General features: G+C 41.5%; 1 protein-coding gene across 4 annotated transcripts in view; it reads left to right on the forward strand.

The window, feature by feature from the left end:
- The first annotated feature begins 3,583 nt into the window (after positions 1–3,583).
- The window catches only part of XPO4 (exportin 4), a 110,507-nt gene continuing 91,273 nt past the window's right edge, over positions 3,584–22,817 (forward strand). Inside the window, exons 1-2 of one of the 4 annotated variants that reach the window (XM_029209885.1) lie at positions 3,584–3,666; positions 18,316–18,421. Coding sequence is in view for 2 of the 4 variants with exons in the window: in XM_029209883.1 (XP_029065716.1) it covers positions 3,598–3,666; positions 18,316–18,421 (175 nt within the window). In the remaining 2 variants the exon portion in view is untranslated. Of the gene's footprint in view, positions 3,667–4,344; positions 4,350–18,315; positions 18,422–22,817 lie in introns of those variants that run through there. The other 3 variants (XM_029209883.1, XM_029209884.1, XM_029209886.1) reach the window with 3 other exon arrangements.

Here is a 22,817-nt window from a genome sequence, read left to right on the forward strand (position 1 = left end):
CTATATTAATCAAGTATTTAGTATTTAAGAACTCCAAAGAGTAACATTTCACAGACATATCATATGTGCAGAAATACACTTTCTGTACAAGAGAACTATTTTAAAGACATATTTCCCTTTTGGTCTCATGTTTCTGTTTCTGGGGAAATATATTAAGTTCCTATAAATTTGATACCGTAATACTTTCGGTTCTATACTGCTACCTTGAAAGGTTTCAGACCTTTGGGTTATAAGATCCCTTAACACTTTCTAGATCAGGTGTCTTCTATATCAAAAGGAATTATTAAGTGTTCCCATCTAATTTGGGCTTTAGAGATGCCTTCTAAAAGAGATTTTGTTCTTCTGTGGAGTCTCTCAAGTAAAATAGAATAATCTTGCACTCTGTTGCATAATTCATCTATATTCATGTAAGGGCCTCACTGTAGTTTTGATTTGCGTGAAATTATTTTCTTAATTTCCTTTTCTGATGGTTCGTTGTTGGTATATAAAAATGCAACTGAGTTTTTAAAATTGATTTTGTATCTTGCAACTTTGCTGAATTCATTTATTAGTTCTAACAGATTTTTGTGGAATCTTTAGGATTTTCTATATATACGATCACATCATCTGTGCACAGAGATAATTTTACTTCTTCCTTTCCAATTTGGTTGCCTTTTATTTCTTTATCATGCCTAATTGCTCTGGGTAGCACATCCATTAGTATGTTGAATAGAAGTGGTAAGAGGGAGCATATAGTTCGATCCTGTTTTTTATCCGTTTAGCCAATCTGTGTCTATTTTTAAAGTTTTTTTAAAAATAAATGTATTTATTTTATCTGTTTATTTTTGGCTGCGTTGGGTCTTCGTTGCTGCGCGTGGGCTTTCTCTGGTTGCGGCGAGTGGGGGCTACTCTTCGTTGCGGTGCCAGGGCTTCTCATTGCAGTGGCCTCTCCTGTTGTGGAGCACGGGCTCTAGCCGTGCAGGCCTCAGCAGTGTGGCACGCGGGCTCAGTAGCTGTGGCTCGTGGGCTCTAGAGCGCAGGCTCAGTAGTTGTAGTGCATGGGCTTAGTTGCTCCGCGGCATGTGAGATCTTCCCGGACCAGGGCTCGAACCCCTGTCCCCTGCACTGGCGGGCAGATTCTTAACCACTGCGCCACCAGGGAAGCCCCCAGTCTATGTCTTTTGATTTGTCTATGTCAATTTAAAGTAATTACTGATAGGATGATAGCCATATGAAAATTCTTTTGAGACCCAAGACCCTCTGATAGGATCTTAGGGACCTACTAGGTATTCTGGGACTTAACAAGTGTCCCCAGGCCACACTTTGAGAACTGCTGCTCTAAGGTATTTTATCAATATGTTTATGTTGACAAGATGTTTATGACTTGACAAAAACAAACAAACCCAAACCAAACCTATGTTTCCAAGGAGAAATATATAATATACTCAACTAATCACTTTTGGTTCAGAATAAGTAGGAATAATTTTGCACCCCATGACATCATAGGTGTTAAAGGCATATCCTAAAAGTACAGGGGATGTAATATCTGTGAAATGTTTTTGATTCCAGGAACATTTCGAGCAGATTCTTAGGCCATAAATATTTCTCTTTTGTGTCTAGTGAGAAATTATTGGAATTTGCACAACTTTCTTCCCTTCTACTTCAGGATATGAAGAGCCTGTGGCTAGGCTGGACTACTACTCCTTACCCCGTCCCGCACCCCCGGGAGAGCGCTACTGTTGCATAGTAAACCAAGAAATAACAAGAGTCAGGCGTTGGAGGGGAGGTTAAATTAGTGGGTAAATTCTAGAATCTTCCAACAGTGAAATTCTACAACTCTGCCCTAAAATTCATGGCTCCATTATGGGAGATGTAACTTCAAAATTCTAATTTGATAGGAAGCATACTCACCCTCACATTTAATACTTTTCCTTCTTCCTCCTTCTTAAAGAGTGTCTAGATGTAAAGCTCTTATGTAATTGCACAAAACAAATGCTTTGGAACACAGGGCCCAATGTGAAGCATTATAAGCCTCAAACATTTAATGTCACAAAATATTCATTTGTCTACACTTTTGCAGATATATCATGGAAGTGCCGTAATTACTATTTGTAGTGGGTAGAGACATTTTGTAATCTTTTTGTAGGTTGCTTTATAAAGATCTTCCTTGACTTAGGATGGGATTATGTCCCAATAAACCCATCGTAAGTTGAAAACATCCTAAGGTGAAAATGCTTTTAATACATCGAACCTACCAAACATCACAGCTTAGCCTCCCCTGCCTTTAACGTGGTTAGAACACTTAATATTAGCCTACAGTTGGGCAAAATCATCTGACACAGAGCCTGTTTTAGAATAAAGTGTTGACTGTCTCATGTAGTTTGTTGAACACCGTACTGAAAGTAAAAACCAGAATGGTCTTAAGGGTACCAGTGGTTCCCCCTCGTGATTGTGCGGCTGACTGGGCGCTGTGCCCCACGAGGGTATATCGGACAGCGCATCGGGACCGCACATCGCAGCCCCGGAAGAGGTCAAAAATCGAAGCACGGCTTCCAATGAATATGTAACGCTTTCACACCATCAAGAGGTCGAAAAATCGTTAAGTCCAGACGTCTGTACTTAGTGAAGTATTTATTGAATACCTACTACATGTTAACCACCTAGTTTCACACAATTCTTAAAGTAAAAAAGGCCATTCACTGCACTCACTTTGCCCTTTTGTAACGAAATAAAAGGTACTTCGTTTCTCAAGCAATAAAAGCCTTGTTAATTCACTTCCTCAACTTCAAGTTGTAGAGATGCCCAATATAAGAAACCCGTTTTTCAATGGAGCTAATAATGCAATTCTGTTGCAGGGACATAAAAAAGGGAAAATCCCAAAGTATGGCTTATTTACCACTGGAAGAAGAGATAAAGGAAGACGTCAACAGAGGAAACAACGAACACTGAAATGAACGTGACTTTCTGTGCAGCCCCAAGAAGCAGGACAGCACCAAGAGCTAGAAACCTATGCGTAAGTAGGTGTCAGCTCAGAACAGAACAAGGTTTCCAGCAGTTGGAGCTGGTGTGAGCGCTGGAACAGTGAGGGGAGGAAGGGTGGGTTCCGAGGTCCCCTAACGGACCTTCCCTCCAGGCTCCACACCGAACATCGCTGCTGCGAGGTCCCCACACGGCACAGCGGGGGCTGCGCGCTCCACCGACTCCGGAAGCTAGGCTGCCCGCCGAGGGGGCTCCGGCCTCGTCCCCGTCCGGTGCCCGCAGCTCGGGGCTGTGTGAGGGGGGGACGCGAGCGGGGAGGACGCGCGCTCCGCGGGGTCGCAGGCACTTCTAGTCCCGCAGGCCGCCCTGCCCCGGAAGGAACGCGGCCGCAGAGGACACGTTCAGGCCGGAGGCGCCCCCGGGTCGGGCGGCGGGCGGCGGGCGGCGGGCAGGCGGGGACCGGCCCAGGGAAGGGGAGCACCCCGCCGCGCGCCCGCAGCCCTAACCCCGCGACCCCGCGTCGACGTCGGCGGCGGCGACGGCTCCGGCGGGAGCGCGCGAGCCCGGGGCGCCGCGCGATTGGCCGGCCGGGCGCCCGCTCCCAGAATGCAGCGCATGGCGCGTCATTGAAGAGAGACCATGATGGCGGCGGCGCTGGGGCCCCCAGAAGTGATCGCTCAGCTGGAGAACGCGGCCAAAGTTCTGATGGTGAGTAGCCGCGTCCCCGCGCCCCGCGTCTGCTGCCTCCGGCGGCCCTGCTGCGCTCGGCCTTGGCGCCCGCAGGGCTGGCGGCCGGCCGCGGCCTCCCGGGAGCCCGGGGCTGGAGGGGGCGGCTGGCGTGGCGCAGGACTCTCCCTCCGGCTGTGCGCCTGCTTCCGTGCCCCTGGCCGGACTGTTCCTTCCCTGGGTGTCCGGTGCCCCCGCCGCGCAGCGGAGTGGGGAGCCGAAGGAAAAGGGCTTCTTGCGCCCCAGCCCTCCCGCGCGGGGTCGGGGAGAGGCGGGCGCGAGGTCGGGGGCTTGTGCGCGCCGCTGGGGAGTGGGTGCTGGCCGAGGGCTGGCCCGGCCCGGGTGCTATTAGCAGCGCTCGTTCCCCTCGTGCCTTCGGGTCCGCGAGTGCTTTCTCCGGCCTGCAGCCACGGCTGGGCAACCGCAGTCGGCCGCACGTGGAAGGACCGGCGGGCGGGAGGGAGGGGAATCTTAGGGACCAAGGTCATTGGGGCAAAACTTTGTCTAGTACTGAGCTCTGTGCGGGTCGCGCGTTGAGAAGAGTTGGGTCTACGGTCCTCGTTGACTTCTTTCTTCCCCTTACAGTACAGTGAACAGAGCAATTTAGTGAGTAGGTTATTTACCTACTCAAGGAGGAGGTGAAGCCTTCCACGCAGGGAGTAGAAGTAAGGATAAACCATATTTAGTTACTCAGTAAACTATTTGCTGGCTCAGTTTTGTTTTTTGTAAATCATGACTTCCGTGCTTGTAGATCTCTTTGGAAGCTAGAGGCTTATTTGATTCCTTGAATTGACACAGCCTTTCTAAGAAATGAATGTAGCCAGCTTCGTTACCTTTTTGCACCTTTTTTCCCCTTTTGGTTCGGTGTTTGGGTTATGTGTTCAGGCATCATAGTTTAAAATATTTGAACTAATTCTAGCATAGTTTGTAGTTCCTTTTCTCAAGTTTTGTTTTCACACACAACACCAGGTAGCTCATGAAATTTAGCTCATGAAACTGAGAAGCCTAATTAAAAGCAGGATTTACTTGCTGCATTATGAGCGAAGTTAGGTGAATCGTTTTGTCACAAAAACTGACTTAGAGAACGTTTTCAGACTCTTCCAAGTTAAGTCCAGGAAAAACTAGCTACTATTCCCCCTAAATACAAAGTTCTTAAAATCTCTGACTTACAGCGTTTCCTGAAATATCTGAAAAATTTCTAGGAGCTAGAGGCCCCATTTTCATTAGGCTTTGGAAGGAGTATGTGACCCCCAAAACACTGCTTTAGTTCTAAGGTCGATAAGGTTAAAATGTGCCCTTCATCATTGGCCTGAATATTTTTTTTTTTTTTTTTTTTTTTTGCGGTACGCGGGCCTCACTGTTGTGGCCTCTCCCGTTGCGGAGCACAGGCTCCGGACGCGCAGGCTCAGCGGCCATGGCTCATGGGCCCAGCCGCTCCGCGGCATGTGGGATCTTCCCGGACCGGGGCACGAACCCGCGTCCCCTGCATCGGCAGGTGGACGCTCAAGCACTGCGCCACCAGGGAAGCCCCCTGGCCTGAGTATTAATTAGCATTTGTGCTTGCTAGGACCTTCTGTCTTCCCTGGCAAAGCTAGTTTTATCACCTATAAGGGAGTAGCTGAGAAGAATCGGAATAAATACTGTTAATTGAGTGCACATTACCTGCCAGATGCTGTGCTTGATGCTTTACATACTTTGTTAATCCTTGCAGCCGCCTTACAAGGTTGAGAGAGAGCTTAAGGTGGCCCAGGTTATGTAATTACTAAGTGGCTGAATTAGGTCTAGAACTCGCATCTGTCTGACTCTAATACTCGCTCTCTTTCTACTCTACCTTACCACCTCTCATATGTGTTGTATAGGTATCCATTTACGTACTTTTAAATCTTTCCAGAAGAGAATAGTATTGAAAAAAATGTTATTAAAAATAGGAAATTCCTGGGAATTCCCTGGCGGTCCATTGGTTAGGACTCCATGCTTCCACTGCAGGGGGCCTGAGTTCCATCCCTGGTCAGGGAACTAGGATCCCACAAGCCTTGAAGCACGGCTGGAAAAAAAAAAGGAAATTCCTTTTTGGAAGTGTCCACTTACTATTTAAAAATGTGGAAGAGTAGCGCTTACTGCATGATTTCTCAGTATGAAAGCTGCATTCCATTTTATTATAATTAACAATAATAGCTCACATTTTATTGGGTGCTTACCGTGTGTGAGGCACTATGCAAGCACTTTGCATATATTACCGTATTTAATCATCAGTGACTATGGTAGTTATTACTTTCATTTCCATTTTCTGGACTAAGGGACTGAAACGTGTAGATGCTAAGTAATTTACCCAGATATTCAAGGCAAGTAGCAGAGTGGGGACTCCAGCTCAGCTTTGTCTGTTATCAGCCTGTGGTTCTTGGCCTGTGGGGTAGTGGGACTAGAAAGCAGGTAGATTCATTAATTTGGGGATAGCTAAGATTGTCAAATCTTCTTCAGTTACTTAGCATTAGAAGATTAAAAAAAAGAAAAAGAACAGGTGATCGTAGCGTTTATCAGGTCTGTGGGTCGGATGGATATCCATCTGAGGAAATTTTTTTTTTTTTTTGGCCACGCCACGCGGCTTGTGAGACCCTAGTTCCCCGGCCAGGGATCAAACCCGTGCCCCCTGCAGTGGAAGCGTGGAATCCTAACCACTGGACCGCCAGGGAAGTCCTTGAGGAAATCTTGTTTGTAGAAAACTGCTGTGTATTTTAGCTGTTAATATGTTTTGGGATTCAAAGTGATTAGTGATGTCTTTCACAATTATTTTTGCTTAATTTTTCCATTTGGTAGTCCATATATTTCTTTCATGAAAATCAGCTTGGAGTTTTAGTGTGTAAAACAATCTCAGGAGATCTTTTCGTGCAGAGGTCTTAGGGAGTTCACGATGGGTATTAGAAGGAAATTGTAAGTAAATTTTTGGGTGCAGACATAACATTTTTGGTAATAGGGTTTATAGCTTTTATCAGCCTCTCTCAGGAAATAGAGACCCTGAAAAAAAAATCTAGTTTAAGTGTTTTGCCTTCCATTCTACGGATGGGGAAACTGAGGTTCAAAGAGGTAGAAGTGACTTGCCAAAGGTAGGTCACAGAACAAATTTGTGATAAGAGTGATCCAGAACCTAGATCACCAGACTCCCATTTCAGAACTCTTTTAAAATTTACTTACTCAACCATGTTACTTCTCAAAGTCAACATATTATAATACTATAAATGTTAAATTTTATTGCTTGATGGGAAATTTCAAAATGTGTTTTTGGTTATTGCAGTTGCTTCACTGTGAACACCTATATTCTTTCCTCTTTAGGTTATTGGATAAGCTGCCAATAAAGTAGTATATTAGACCTTTAGAGTAAAAAAGATGTTTATGGGATTTATAGATGTAGGTCTCAACATAAAGCCTGATTCCCCGCCCCCCACCCCCAAAGTAGTAATAGGGAGTATTTTCTGTACATGTTTGTGAATACTGCTTAGTCTTCTGATTCAAGACAGTGAGGTTACTTGCTGGAAAATAAATTTGAAGGTGAACAAACTAGAATGAGGAAGGGCTTTTGTAAATTAGTAACAGTATGCACGTGACGCCATCTATTCTGAAGACAGTGTGCAAATGGAGCGTTGTTTAAATAGGTCTTGAAATTTTCTGTTCCAAAAAGATTCCAGTTGTTGGCTTCTGCTTAAGATACCTAACCATGCGTTTTTGAGAGGATATTAAATACATACAGAGTTAGTAAAGTGGACCACACTTCTGTGCTGACATTCTCAGCAGTGAGAGTGTGTCTCTGACTGTAAGAACTTAGAGCAGGTTACAGTTACAGACCTGAGAATTTGGAGTTGCTGATACATTTTATGTCATTTACAAATTATGAGAGTAATACTGGAACATGTTATTTTAAAGTACATCAACAACGCACAATGTACAGAATAACAAGTGTTCCCTCCTTTCCCCACTCTCAGTCCCCTTTCCTAAGCAATCTGTATTAAGTTTGAATATACTGTGACCTTATTTCCTATGCCTTTACAATATACATTATGTAGTGCTTTTTGTATAAATGATACACTGTAAATATTATCCTTGATTTAAAAAAATCTTATCAATGCCTTTCTGAATAGTAAGAAATTCAAGCTGTGCAGAAAGGTATATGGGGAAAGTAAAGGCTCCCTAAGCCCCCATCTCCTCTCTTCAGAGGTCACTGTTCCTTGGGTATCCATCTTGAAGATCTCTGAGCATATAAGAGCACACATATGTCCTTTTTTAAAATAATCAATCAATTAATTTATTTATTTTTGGCTGCATTGGGTCCTCATTGCTGTGCGCAGGCTTTTCTCTAGTTGGGGCGAGCAGGGGCTACTCTTCCTTGCGGTGTGCGAGCTTCTCATTGCGGCGGCTTCTCTTGTTGTGGAGCATGGGCTTTAGGCGCGCGGGCTTCAGTAGCTGTGGTACACGGGCTCAATAGTTGTGGCTTGCGGGCTCTAGAGCGCAGGCTCAGTAGTTGTGGTGCACGGGCTTAGTTGCTCTGTGGCATGTGGGATCTTCCCAGACCAGGGCTCGAACAGGTGTCCCCTGCAGTGGCAGGCGGATTCTTAACCACTGCGCCACCAGGGAAGTCCCTAATGTATTTTTTTACATAAATGAGATGGTGTGATCCATATCTTCCTGCACTTTTCTTTGTTGACTTCATTGTGGATGAATTTTAAAGAAGTTTATTTCCATTTTCTCCTTTATGTGAATAGATATAAAATAAAGGACGTGTTAGGATTTTACAGACACCATGATGGAGAAACCTAGTATTCTTTTGTTATTAATATTGCATTTGTTTGAACCATAAATCCAAAGAGTGATTTATTTATTGTCTTAAATTTCCTTGGTTTTGCTCCCCTGGCTCCCTTGGATAAAGGGTTGTCCATAACAAGTGTGTGCAGTGACAATATAAAATAATGCAGAGCACATATGTTAATTGATACTTTATAGGAAAGTAATTTCATATGTATGTTAATTGATACTTTATAGGAAAGTAATTTCATATATTTGTTTTAAAGCTGGAATGGATTTTAATAAATCTAAATGCAACTTTAATGAGAGAGATTCATGATTGGTTTTCATGGCTTTTATTTTGGAATTTGGTTAACATTTTAAAAGCATCTGCAAAAATGTAGTGCTGTAGAAAAATTCTTACCATCTTGTTTGATTTACTTATTCTGCAGCATTTCTTCAGTACACGTGTGCTGGGCACGATGCTATGTATGCTGAGGAGACAGGAGAAACAGGCCTTGTTTTCAAGGAGAACAAAAGTCTAATGGGGAAGAAAGGCAAAACTATTAGCGAGTATTAGGTGATGTTATAATAGGAGCATATGCTGCTGCTCTGTGAGAGTACAGAGGAGGGACGTCTATCTGAGGCTGAGATGGGACCTAGAGAGGGCTTCTCAAAACCTAGGTGATCCTTAAGCGGAGACATGAAGGACAAATTGGAGTTCTCCAGTTGGATAGGGGTGTCCCAGGTAGAGGGATATATTTGTGTGAAGGCCTGAGAGAACCAAGTGCAGTGTGTTTGGGGAATAGTTGAGCATTTATTTAGTGTTTCCTGAGCCCCTTCTATGTATAAGGTATAATGCTTTTTGTGTGTGTGTGTGCGTGCGATCAATAGTGCACATCATAAAATTAATAATTTTGCTTATAGCATTTACTTTTCGTATTGAAAAGATTCATTGTATCGTGTAAGCATTTTTATTTATTTCAACCTTTTCATCTCTGCTGTGGCGCTAGATATTAGACTGGCACTAACAGTTCTTTTTCTCAAAAAACTAGGTAACAGGAAATTTTTATTTAAAATTCAGTTTAATTAAATTTGTATTTTGCAGTTGGATTTGTGTCAAACTCAGCTAACTGGAACATAACCAGTGATCCAAAGAAGAAATGTGAAAGACGTTTGAAATCATCCATAGATAACCTAAAAGGCAGTTGATAAAATTTAACAGCATTTTATGATTAAAAATTCAGTAAAGTAGGAAATGATAAATATATGATAAAAATAATTATTTGAAACCACCAGTAAATGGAGATAGTCTTAAGAGTAAAATAGGGAGTTCTAATAAAACTATTATTCAACACTTTCTGAAGGGGAGGGCCTAGCTGATACAGTAAGATAAGAAAAAGAAATAAGGGACTTCCCTGGTGGTCCAGTGGCTAAGACTCCGTGCTCCCAATGCAGGGGCCCAGGGTTCGTTCCCTCTTCAGGGAACTAGATCCCACATGTTGCAACTAAGAGTTCATACGCCGTAACTAAAGATCCTGCATGCTGCAACTACAAAAAAGAAAAAAAAAGATTCCGCCTACCGCAACTAAAGATCTGCATGCTGCAACGAAGACCCAGTGCAGCCAAATAAGTAAATATTGGAAAGAAAAGTAAAAAGATCATAATTTGCAGGTGATATTCAGAAAGAAGAAATCCAAGGAAATTAACTAAAAAAATTTACTAGAACCAATAGTTGTTTGGTAAGGTGGCCAGATATAAGGCAAATAAACCAATTGTAAGATTTCCTTTATACCAACAATGGTCAGCCTAAAAATGGAAAAAAACTCATTCTGTTAAGAATAAAAACTGGAGGAATAAACTGTAGGACACTGTTTAATAAGAAATATACAACATTTTTGTGACAAAAACTAGACAGCTTATTTGAAGAATGTAAAAGAAAATCTGAAGGTTGAAGTTCCTCAATCCAAAGAGCTAATCTGGTTAAGGTGGCAGTCCCTTCCGCATTAGTCTATATACTGAATGTAATATCAGTAAAAATCCCTCTTCCCTCCTCACTCTTTTTTGAGGTGGGAGAAAATCTTGACTGATTAATTAGAAAATATATATTATCTGGAAGAATATTGCATGACAGTAACAAAAAACGTTAAGAAAAAGAAGAAAGGAGGGTTTGGGGGAGTTTGTACCAGTTATTGAAATGTATTCAGAAGCTACAGTAATTGCAGGGTTGTGGTGCTGGCGTGGAAAAAGAATGGGAAGTTGGAATAGAATAGTGCAGAAACAGACCTGTGATTGAGACGATATTTCAGGCTGTGGATATATGGAGATGGACAGCGTGTGTGGACGCATAGCAGGCTGCAAGTTTGGGAGATGGTCTGGAGGTGTGTTACAGGAGCCTTGAAAGTCTGCATGCCCTCTGACCCAGCTGTTCCACTTCTGCCCCTTCATTCAGCCTCCCAAAATACTTGCACATATGGGAAAAGCACTTACTGTAGTGTTTATATACCTTGCTGTAGCAAAGAACTGAAACAGTGTGAATGTCTACTTGGAAGAAATTGTGGTAAATAAACTGTGGTACTCTGTATAGTGGAATATTATGGAACTTTCAAGAAATGTGGGTCTAATATGTGATAGTTTTTTTTGTTTGTTTTTTAATTTTTTGGCTGTGCCGCATGGCATGCGGGGTCTTAGTTCCCTGACCAGGGATCAGACTCGTGCCCCCTGCAGTGGAAGTGTGGAATATTAACCACTGGACCTCAAGGGAAGTCCCAAATTTAAGTTTTGCTTTTTGGAACTTTCTGGAATTTCTTCCCCAAATATTTTCCATCTGTAGTTGGTTTAATCCTCAGATGTGGAACCTGTGGATTCAGAGGGAAGATGATAATTATTTACAAGTGTAAATTGTAGTACATTTACAGCTCATGATTCTTGCAGAACATTTTTTCTAAAAAGATTGAACTCTTCACATAAATCAGTTTCATGTGAGTTTGAATTTAATTTTAGGTGTAAATTTATGAATATTTTAATGTTCCTGTGACAGTTATTGTTACTTGCAGAGGTTATACAAGAAACCACAAGTAGCTTAATGATTTGTATGTAATTTAAAACGCCCATTTATGTATCCTGTGGTTGTATCTTCAATTGTAGGAAAAAAGTAAAATTGTCTTCCTCATTAATAAATGGTTCATACAGAGCTTTATGTTAAAATAGCATTCTTCTCCATTGAATGTGACAATCTCTGAATTTAATTTCTATTTCTAAACCTGTAGATGTTTGCTTTGCTGTAGCAGTTTGCAAATCAGAGATTCTTTTTAAAAAATATTTGTTTATTATTTGGTTGCACTGGGTCTTAGTTGCGGCAGGTGGGCTCCTTAGTTGCATCTTGCCAGCTCCTTAGTTGCGGCATGTGGGATCTAGTTCCCTGACTAGGGGTTGAACCCGGGCCCCCTGCATTGGGAGCACAGAGTCTTAACCACTGCGCCACTAGGGAAGTCTCCATAGAGAAGAATCAAACTTTTTGAAAAATTCTGATAACTCCCTGAAATGCTTTATTGTGGTGTCCGTGTGTACATTTTTGTTTTGTAGTTTACTGAGAAAGTTTACTGACTTCCTGTCACAGTGCTCAGGCTGGAGAGTTAATGTCTGTGCAGGTGCCTCAGGGACGGGCTTTGGGGATGGAGAGCCAAGCTGGCCTCGCCATGGGTCCGGGTGCTGCTGCCTGCTTGGGCCCAGCTCCCACCCTAGCCACCTTGACCCGGTGCCCCAGGCTGCCTCGAGACATGTGCACGTGTGCCTGGCCACCATCCTGTCCTCACTACTCCCATGCACGCTCCATTGTCCCATTGGGCTTCGCTTACAAAACACAGGTTCAGAGATAAAATGATTAAGAATTTCAGGATGGCGAGCGCAGAGTATTGCATTAAGCATGGGGCCCTGTGGAGAGTTGGGCCCCATGCTACTGCCCCGGTCACACATTGAGGAAGCTGGCCTCGGGCTGCGCAGACTGGGCATCAGTCCACACGTTGGATCTGCTCTCTCCTTCCTGAACCTTACACGCATGGATTCCCTCGGCTTAGAACACCCTTCTCCCTCTTTTGCCTAGTTGACATTTAATTTTTCAGATCTCAGTGTAGGTGTTTACTTTGACAGAAAAGTCTGACCACTCTGAACTAGGTTAAATTCTCTTCCCATGGCACCATTTGCTTTAGTAACATTGATGGCATCCACAGTTTTATGCTGCTTATTTGATTATATGATTGACTTCTCTGCTGGATTGTAAGCTCCTTGGGAACATGGATTCTGTTTGTTTTTGTTTATCAATGACTCACTGTTGTGTCTGAAGCATCTAGCACATTGCCTGGCACATAGTGGACATTTGATCGTAATTTGTGGATGGAAATATGCTGTAAGGGAAGGGTTCCAGAGACAGATTGCCCAGGTTTGAACTGAAGTTTTATTACTGCTTTCCCTTTGTGAGGCTTTGGATAAGTTTTTATCTTTCCAGCTTCTTCCTTTTTTTTTTTTTTAAATTTATTTTATTTATTTATTTTTGGCTGTGTTGGGTCTTTGCTGCTGTGCGCGGGTTTTCTCCAGTTGCGGCGAGCGGGGGCTACTCTTCGTTGCAGCGCGCGGGCTTTTCATTGCGGTGGCTTCTCTTGTTGCGGGGCACGGGCTCTAGGAGTGCGGGCTCAGTAGTTGTGGCTTGAGGGCTCTAGAGCGCAGGCTCAGTAGTTGTGGCACAGGGGCTTAGTTGCTCCGCGGCATGTGGGATCTTCCCGGAGCAGGGATGGAACCTGTGACCGCTGCATTGGCAGGCGGATTCTCAACCACTGCGCCACCAGGGAAGCCCATATTTCCAGCTTCTGAGGACCCTTCTCTCATCTTTTTTTCTGCATCAGCCACACTAGTTCTTTCTCCATCCTTCCCTCTCCTGTCCTTGGTCCTGTCACAGAACCTTTCATACACTGTTCCCTCTGCCTAAAACGCTCTTCCTCTCTCACCTGATCCTTCAGGTCTCCCCATAGTCGCTTTCTCAGGAAAGCCTGCCTTAGCTTCTCAGAAAGGTGAGACTCACCTGTCCTATACTTAGATAACACCTGCCCCATCTGGAATTTTACATTTATTTGTGTGGTTAATTAATGAATGTTGGTCTCCCTAGCTAGATGCTAATATGTGTTAGTTTAGGGACCTTGTTTGCACATAATAGTTGCTTGGTAATATTTGTTGAATGAAAGAAATGAATAAAGGGGGAAGGGAGATGAGCCTAGAGAAATAGGCAGGGGCTGGGCTATCTAAGGTCTTATTTGCACAATAGTTAGCTTGGACTCACCCTGTAGTGTGACATGTCAGTTCTGTGGTTTCACTCTGACAGCAGTGTGAAAATCTCATCTGAGGGAAGCAATTTGTGAGGTGGAAGACCAGTTAGGAGGCTGTTAAGTTGTTCTGCAAAGAGATGATGAGACTTTGAACAAAGCCAGGGTGGAAGGGAATATATTAATATTCTTAAAATTTGTTTTACTGCTAAGGTGACTCTTATGGTAAAAAGAGAGTGAATATATATTTGGCGGGAGCTAGGGAGTACACCAAAACAGCTTGTATAAGCTAAAATTTCTCAATTTTTATCTTAAAAAGTTAATAGAGGGACTTCCCTGGTGGTCCAGTGGTTAAGACACCACGCTCCCAGTGCAGGGGGCCCGGGTTCGATCCATAGTCAGGGAACTAGATCCCACGTGCTGCAACTATGCAACTAAGACCTGGCACAGCCAAATAAATAAAATATTTCAGAAAAGGTTAATAGAAATTTTATTCTAGTCCATAATATATCCATGTTTTAATATAAAATTATTTGACCCCAGTCTTGCTGGTCTATCTATTTTGTGGATTTGTGGCAGGAATTAGAGAGCTAATTAGAAAACAACAGTGGTATGATAGTGACCTAATCAGATAAGATGTTAGAAAAATCACCCTATTGCTAGACTAGGCAGCACACATGGAGCAGTGTTGACATTTAGGAATTGAGCAGCAGTAGAGCATAGAGAGTCTGGAGCCAGACTGTTTGCATTCCTCTTGACTCCACCCCGTGACTAGCTGTGTGACATTTGGCAAGTCACTTAACCTCTATGCGTCTGTTTCTTCTTCTCTAAACTAGGAAAATAATTATTTCCAGGGAGTTAATGTGTAGATTAAATGATTTCGTTTACATTAAAAGGAAAGTGTTTAGAATAGTGCCTCATACATAATAAGTGCTCTGTAAGTGATAGCAGTTATTTTGTACATTAATCTATCACATAACATCACATCAAATCATATGAATCTAGGTAACCTTATAGTAAGCACTCTGTAAATATTTGTTGAATTAATTAAATTTCTTCAAGAGTAGCGTCTTCTATATCTGCACTCTCCAGTGTGGTGGCCAGTAGCCACATGTGGGTGTTGAGCTCTTGAAACGTGCCTTGTGCAGAGGAGGAACTGAATTTTTTACTTTAATTAATTTACATAGTCATTGGGGGTAGGGACTGCCATATTTGGCTGCACGAGTCTGGAGTGTGACTGTATCTCTTTGCGTTCATCTTCTGCTCTGTAAATACTGAGTCCAGGTTTCAAATACTCCCCATGGGTCTTGTCTGTACTCCTGGTTGTTACATTCTCACCCTCAAAATGTAGTACTGATTCTAGACATCAGACGAATCTTTAATACATTTTCGCTTATTATTCTGATTCTTTTTCCTGCTTTAGAATCATCAAAACAATACTTTTGAAAACATTGATGGCATTTAATATTTTATTTATTTATGTATGTATGTACGTATGTATGTCTGTGTTGGGTCTTCGTTGCTGCGCGCGGACTTTCTCTAGTTGCAGCAAGTGGGGGCTACTCTTTGTTGCGGTGCGCGGGCTTCTCATTGCAGTGCCTTCTCTTGTTGGGGAGCACGGGCTCTAGGCGCGCGGGCTCAGTAGTTGTGGCACGTGGACTCAGTAGTTGTGGCTCGCGGGCTCTAGAGCGTAGGCTGAGTAGTTGTGGTGCACAGGCTCAGTTGCTCCGTGGCATGTGGGATCTTCCCGGACCAGGGCTCGAACCCATGTCCCCTGCATTGGTAGGCTGATTCTTAACCAGTGCGCCACCAGGGAGGTCCCAATGGCATATAATATTGATGAGCAGAAGATGACCATATTTTTTGCTTCCTAATTGTGAGTCATTTTTATTTTTAGATTTATAGACACCAGTTAGAATGAGCAAGACAATTACTTTTTTTATTATCTTTGTATACACACCTGCCTTTATAGCATTTATCCTTTAATGAACTGTATCAAGCAAACTTTTTACACAGATATCGTAAGAGAGTAAAAAATACTGTCATATCCTTTTAGCAAAACAAGTTGGTTCCAGTTATTGTCACGGAATATTGGGTAATAAAGTAATTCTAGCGTAATGACTGACTGGATGAGAATACCATGTTTCCTTTTTGTCCTTGGAAGTATATTGTTCATTCACTGATTCTTGAGTTTGAGAAAATTCACTTAGGGCAGGGTTTCTCAACTTTGTCACTGTTGGTGTTTTGGGCTGGGTTGTGCATTGTAGGATGTTTAGCAGCATCCCTGCCCTTTATACACTAGTTGCCAATAGCACTCCCCAGTGTGGCAACCAAAAATGTCTCCAGACATTGCTAGATGTCCCTTGTGGGACAAAGTTGCCTCAGTTGAGAACCACTGATCTAGAATATCAATATCTCAAGACTCAAGTTCTGAGGTTACACTTATATGATTAGTTTTATCATCGTTAATGGAGTTTGTCTGTTAAAACTTTCTGCAGTGATACGAATGTTCTGAATCTGTGTTGTCCAGTGTGGTAGCCACCAGACACGAGTGCTATTAAGCACTTGAAATGTGGCCAGTGTAGCCAAGGAACTGAATTTTTTTTTGTTTAATTTAATTTTAACAAATGTGGCTGGTGGCTGCTGTTTCGGACAGTGCAGGTTTAGTGTGCTGCTGTATGTCTTTTTGCATTCAGCTTCTGACTTATCTCTTAATTGTGAAATGCCTTTCCTTATCAGTTTTTTTCTCTTTGTCATTATGGGTAGAAAATTCTCAATTCCCAACACTCTTCAATGAAACCTTAAAAAAAAAAAAAAAGACTACAAAGATGGTGTTCCCAGATTTCATTTATACCTTGCTGAAAGATCATGTTATACTCTGAGCAATGTAGTAAAAAAGTTGAGGATAATGTAATAGTGCTGATTTATTTTTATTTTGTTATTGTATTACTTTTCTAGGTGATTTTATCATTTCTTATTTATCTTTTTAATAAATTATTTATTTTATTTAATTTTGGCTGCATTGGGTCTTCGTTGCTGCTCGCGGGCTTTCTCTAGTTGCGGCGAGCGGGGGCTACTCTTTGTTGTAGTGCGCGGGCTTCTCATTGCGGTGGCTTCTCTTGTTGCAGAACACGGGCTCTAGGCGCGCAGGCTTCAGTAGTTGTGACACATGGGCTTAGTTGCTCCGCGGCATGTGGGATCTTTCCGGACCAGGGATCAAACCCATGTCCCCTGCATTGGCAGGTGGATTCTTAACCACTGCACCAGCAGGGAAGCCCCCATACTCAGTATTTTTGTAGATTATATTCCATTATAGGTTATTACAAGATAATGGCCGTAATTCCCTGTGCTGTACAGTGTATCCTTGTTACCTATTTAACGTAGTTCTTTAATGGAAATATTTTCATTTTTATCTAGAGAGCTGTAGAGGGTGCTATATCATTAGGAATAGTAGTCTGAACTGGCTTTAGCTAATTATAAGAATTCCTTTAGGCAAGAGAATCAAAGTTAATTTTTCTTGGATTTACTTCTTTTTTTTTCTATTTTAACTGAAAGTAGAGTAACTAATGTTGCATAATTGATATAGTTTGTAATGAATATTAATCTAATATACCTGGTTATGTTTTTCATCTCCCAGAGTCTTTGAATACAGTTGAAATGATGATTTCCCCACTTTATATTGGTTACAATAACAAAGGTTTATTTTCCTGCCAACTCCCCTCACCCTCCCCTCCCCTCCCAAATTGAGAAATCTGATATTTTGATCTGTATGCTGTATAAGCAATCTCTTCTTCTCTTCAGATGGGTCTTAGTAAGGTCAAAGATAACCTTTGAATGTATATTTTAGGAATGTATGTTTTAGGTAGCGCTGGTTCAGAAGAGTATTATCTTTGGAGGAAAGACTGTTAGAACAAAATGGAATTTAAAAACCTGAGCAGACTTTTAGGAGCTGTTTTTGTTGAGAGAGAAGGCTGGCTTTTCTGGCTGATTAATTTATTATTCAGAAAGGAGTTTGGTAAACTCCAAACTTCGCTGTTCCTAATTTTTCTGGTTTAATAGTGATTTTAGAAAACTTGAGGTAGAATTATCTGATAATATTTCTATCTTAAAGGATTGTTTTTAGAAGTTCAATTTTTAGTAACTTTGGATTCAGTTTCACCAGGGCTGAAGAATAGAAATTATTTGAACTTGGTCAGTTTAGATGGAGTGGTATATTTCGGAATAAAAGGCAATGAGTAGGCTATGTTTTTTTTTAAAAATTACAAAAAGATGTTAAATAAATATATCTTTCTTAAAAGTAGGCAACTTGAAAGGATTCTGATCCAAACCTTGTCAGGAATTTGTTTCTTTTCCCTGAAACTGTATTTTAAATATTTATCATGAAGTTTAATACTATAGTTACTTAAGAAAAATTAAGCAAGAATTTGTACTCCCGTAGTCCCCTGAAAGTGAAAGTATTTCTCTTGTTGTGGGTAAAAGGATTGCTATTGTTCAAGCTTCCTTATTAAACAAGTGTGCTCTGTGTTTGTGTTTGTTTTTAAATCTCAAGGCACCACCTTCCATGGTTAACACTGAGCAGCGCCAGCATGCTGAGCATATATTCTTATCATTTAGGAAATCAAAATCACCATTTGCAGTTTGCAAGCATATTTTGGGTAAGTGTTTACTTTAAAAATACCTAGTTTTTCTATCTTGAACTTTAGATATTTTAAATTCCTTTAAAAATAAGCAGGTTTGTACAGTTATAATTTTCCATTAATAATCATTCCACTGAAGTGGCTTTAAAGATATTCCATAAAGCCAGAGAGAAAACTCTGATTTTGCTTTGGATTTTTCTTCCTTAAAGAAAACATTCAATAAGTTGTTTTATTATTGACCGTGATATCAAGGCTGTTAATGGTGGGAGGAAAATCTAATGTTTTTTCTGTTGTTTTCAAGTATGATATCACTTATAGGAAATGTACTATAACGTATCCCAGTGTTTTAAAATTAAGATTATTTTTGGGGGTTTCTACAGTTTCTTTTAGTTGTTTTTTCATCATTTTTTAAAAACCATGTAGTTTGTACTCAGCTCGCTTAGCGAATATTGGTTAGTTCTGTGTAGGATCTTCATTGTATGTCCTAAAATGAAGCATTGATTTTTACTCTTGTCAAAAATGTTTTGTGAGTACCTTATGTCTGACATATGTATGGAAGTGATCTCTTTCCTTTAAAAATTATCACAGAAGTCGTAACTTATTCAGAGATGGCATTTTCTCTGCCTCTTAGGTATTTTTCAATAATAGTTAAGAGAGATTTCATTGGTTATTGTTATTTTATAATCTGATAATTGTTGGCTGTTTTTCTTAATTGGAGCCACTTTTTTTGTAACCCATATTGAAGGCTCAGAAAAGAAGGCTATTTGAGTTGTCCATGACCACAGAATTGGTTAGTTGAGCGTTAGGAACGAAACTATCTGACCTTTTATTCTTGTGCTTTTAGGAAGACTAATCCGTAGCCACCAGCACTCTGGTTTCTGGATGGAAACAGCCTGCCATTCCAGCTCTGTGTGCAGAGTGCTCTCCAGCTCAGGGCTGGGGTGAGGACTGTGGGGCTCAGTGGGCAGGGCCAGGCGCCAGGGTGCCTGCGGCCTGGAAGCAGCTTGAGGAAGTCACTTCACCTCTCAGGCCCTTTTTTCGTCTGTGAAATGGGCATAATGATGTCGTTTGCCTTAAATGGACTTGACTGTCTTAAGTCGTAGTGAGGTGCAGACGTAGTAACATTTGAAAGCACTTTGTGAACAGTCATGTACATGTCATTGCCCCGTTACTTCATTTCAGATGGCCTTTGAAATATGCTCTGTCCTCTGCACGGAGCTAGCATCAGTGGTAAAGGCGGCCTTGTCTCCTTCAGGAGTTAGATCTTACATTAGAGAAGCAGTTTAATAACCACCTTTAATTCTAAATGAGGCGGGGATTTTTGTTTTTTGGGTTTTTTTGAGTAGTCTGTTTTTATACTCGGTTGAATTTGCTTCTGGCACTAAGGAAATTTGTTATCTTGTGGAGAATAACTCAGTGTTAAATTAAAAGAAGCAAAACTAAACATCATTAAGAATTTAAGGGAGCCTTGCTTCATCCTTACTGCCTTGAAACTGCTGAGCATTAATAGATGTAGAAAACCTCAGATGATCTGAGTCTGGCTCTTGTGGCTGTGCCCTCACTGCATAAACAGGGTCCCAGTGGTGTCTCATCTGACTTCCGACTGACTGTGACTCAGTTGTCCTTCTGTGCTAGCTGGAAATACCCAATCTAAGTGATAAGTATGTTATTAGAGTGTATTTGTTTATACCACTCTTTCCTTTTTAGAGTATGTATATGTTATGAAGAACTATTGCTTTGTTATGCTGTGAGCTTGTTTTAGAATACTTTTGTTTTCCTGATAAAAATTTCTAAAGAATAGTATTGCTAGTTCCAGCCGCGCTATTGGAAGCAGTTTGGGTTTTGAGACATTAACTGTTTAAAAGGTTGGGTGCATGTGTTATAAGCATAATCATTAATGTACTGCAAAGCCTTGTGTTACATTAATGTTTACATCTAAACTTCACAGAAAATCTTAACTCCTTACTCAGTTGCCACCAGCCCAGAAAGGTTAATTCCTCTAAGAAGACTTCTCATGCACGTGGCAGTCGATCGCAATCCAGAATTTTCACATTCTTATTTCGGGATTATAAGTCATTTTTATAGAATGTCTGGGTGATAGATTCTAATGAAGGGGAGACTTTCTCTTGGATGCTTCCCTTTTCTGGCCTCTTAAAATTCTTCCTTCCCACTTCTAACTTAAGTTTTATTATGTTTCTCATTTTATCTCATTTCTTTCTCGTCTTATTCTTTTGTTTTCACTGTAGTTTTAATTTCTTTGCTCTTTTCTGTGTGTTTGTGCGCGTGCGTGCGTGTGCATGTTGCATGCTTGTGCGTTTTGTTAGAAGAGCACTTTCAGACCTCTTGGCCTCAGAAGTCTCTGGCACTTAGGAATTTACTAGTTTTGTAGGGTCAGGTGTTCCTTCAAAAAACCTGTGAGTTCTGCTCTTGTTAAAGAAATACCCCCAGACCTTGAGGGGTCGGTCCAGCACTTCTGGAGCTAACTTAGCAGCTTCCTTTTGCCCTTTTCTCAGGGAGAAAAGGATTTCTTTCGTTTCTTATCTCGGAGGTATCCGAGACAAAACAGAACGAGCCTGAGACTTATTACATTACCGTTGGTGTGCTTGTGTGTGTCACTGTGCAGCTTACGTTGCCTCTGCTTTGGACAGGAGCCCCAGGGCCGGAGAGGGGAGCGTAGTTGCCGGAAGCCAGAATGCAGTGCTCTTCCTCTCGGCCCTTACCTTCACTCTCGCTTTAGTCTTCCTGGCTCGAATTTCAGATGGCCGACAAGATGCGTGTGAATCTTATTTACGTAATTATTATTAAAGAGTTACTGTGGTAGGAAGTGAAGGCTTCCTGCTAAAGTGGCTTAAACTAAATTGTCATCTAAACAGTGTCCTAGTCAGTGGGAAATCATCCCTGAGAGTATTAGAAATTCTAGATGAACTGTGAGTTCTGCACAAGGACCTTGCAATTTTGAGCATCTTTCCAGCAGGAAGCAAGAATAAGGCTCCTGTGTGTGTCAAGTCCTCATCCTCTGCTGGCAGGCTTCCGGAGCTCCCGCGAGCATCTTCTGCACATTTCTGTTGTGTTTAAGTGCAGTCTGTGAAGGCCAATGGCAGTTTTTATGAGAAAGTGTAATTTATTAGGTTAGGAAAACTTTTAACTTTGGAATCTGGCTTTCTTTTTTTCAGATTCCTCCATTCTTAGAGACAGTTTCTTATAGGAATAGTCATTTAGAGATCTTCATTGATACCAGACAGAGAAATCTAAGGAAAAGAGGTATCTTGAAAACTTCTGAATGTGATTTACTTTCTGTAATTGTCCCCCTACTGACCCTTGCAAAAAAGGGGAGGGGGCAGAAAAAAGCTAGGCTGTAAGCACAGGGAGTTAGACAGGAGCGTGTTTCCTTGCTCACGAGAAGCAGGAGTATGTGCTGGGCCTTGTCTAGTTGGCACCTGCATTTAGGGCAAGGCGCATGTCACCAGAGGACATCACCCAGCCACGCGGGCTGCAGTTTCCTCTCACAGTCTTTGGTGCATCAGTTTCTTCAAGAGTCAAATGCAGGGATCGGATTAGATGATCTTCGGAGTTCTATTTCTAAAATTCTATGAGTCCCTACAATTTTGCTTCCTTGTTAAAATCCATGGTTAAGAATTTCAGGTCCTTAAAATGTTTACGATTTCAGTAGAAAGTACAGATAGGCAAACAACCATCATTTTCTTTCAAGAAGAGGTTTATAATAAGAGATGATTGGAATTACCTTTATGAGGCAGTACCATATTTCTCCTTAGTGAGCAAAATAGATAGAACTGGTTTCTGTTTCCAGTCCTCTTTGAATAAAACACTTCTTTTCTCCTGAAACTTTAAACACATCTTTTTATAATAGGTTTACATTTTTGGAAGCTGTTGCTTTATTTATTCATTATATTTTAAGGTTTCTAAATTTTTGTGAGTTCTGATTACCATCTCAATTAGAATTCATGTTAAGATGGCATGGACTAATCAAACTTAAAAAAAATAAAGGTCCAGATTGGTTCCTCTTACTAGTTTTAGTATGTTCAAAACTCCCGTGCTGTAGTCTAGTGTGATAGGAATTGATGTAGGCATACCTTTTCTCGCACATTTTTATAGAAAATTGTGTCAAGATCACTTGTAATATTTTTAAATGATCTGTGCTTGAAATGGAGAGAAAATGATGTGCCTGCCTGTATCTTCATTCTCTTCTGAGAAGTTCTTGAAGGTGTTATTCTGTGCCTAGAGGTATTTCTCGGGCTTCCAGGCACTCCTGTCTAGTGATCTTGGCAAATACCCAGGAGTTGAATCAGACTCTGCATGGGTTTCGCATGATGGTTATTTTGTAGGGCTTCAAAAAGTTTCTGCTTTTTCTTGACTTCATTTTGACTGTTTCTCCCTTTTGGTAATGCTATTTGGA

The sequence above is a fragment of the Monodon monoceros genome, unplaced genomic scaffold (assembly GCF_005190385.1).
Source record: "Monodon monoceros isolate NGI ecotype Baffin Bay Population unplaced genomic scaffold, NGI_Narwhal_1 Super_Scaffold_8, whole genome shotgun sequence".
NCBI lineage: Eukaryota > Metazoa > Chordata > Mammalia > Artiodactyla > Monodontidae > Monodon > Monodon monoceros.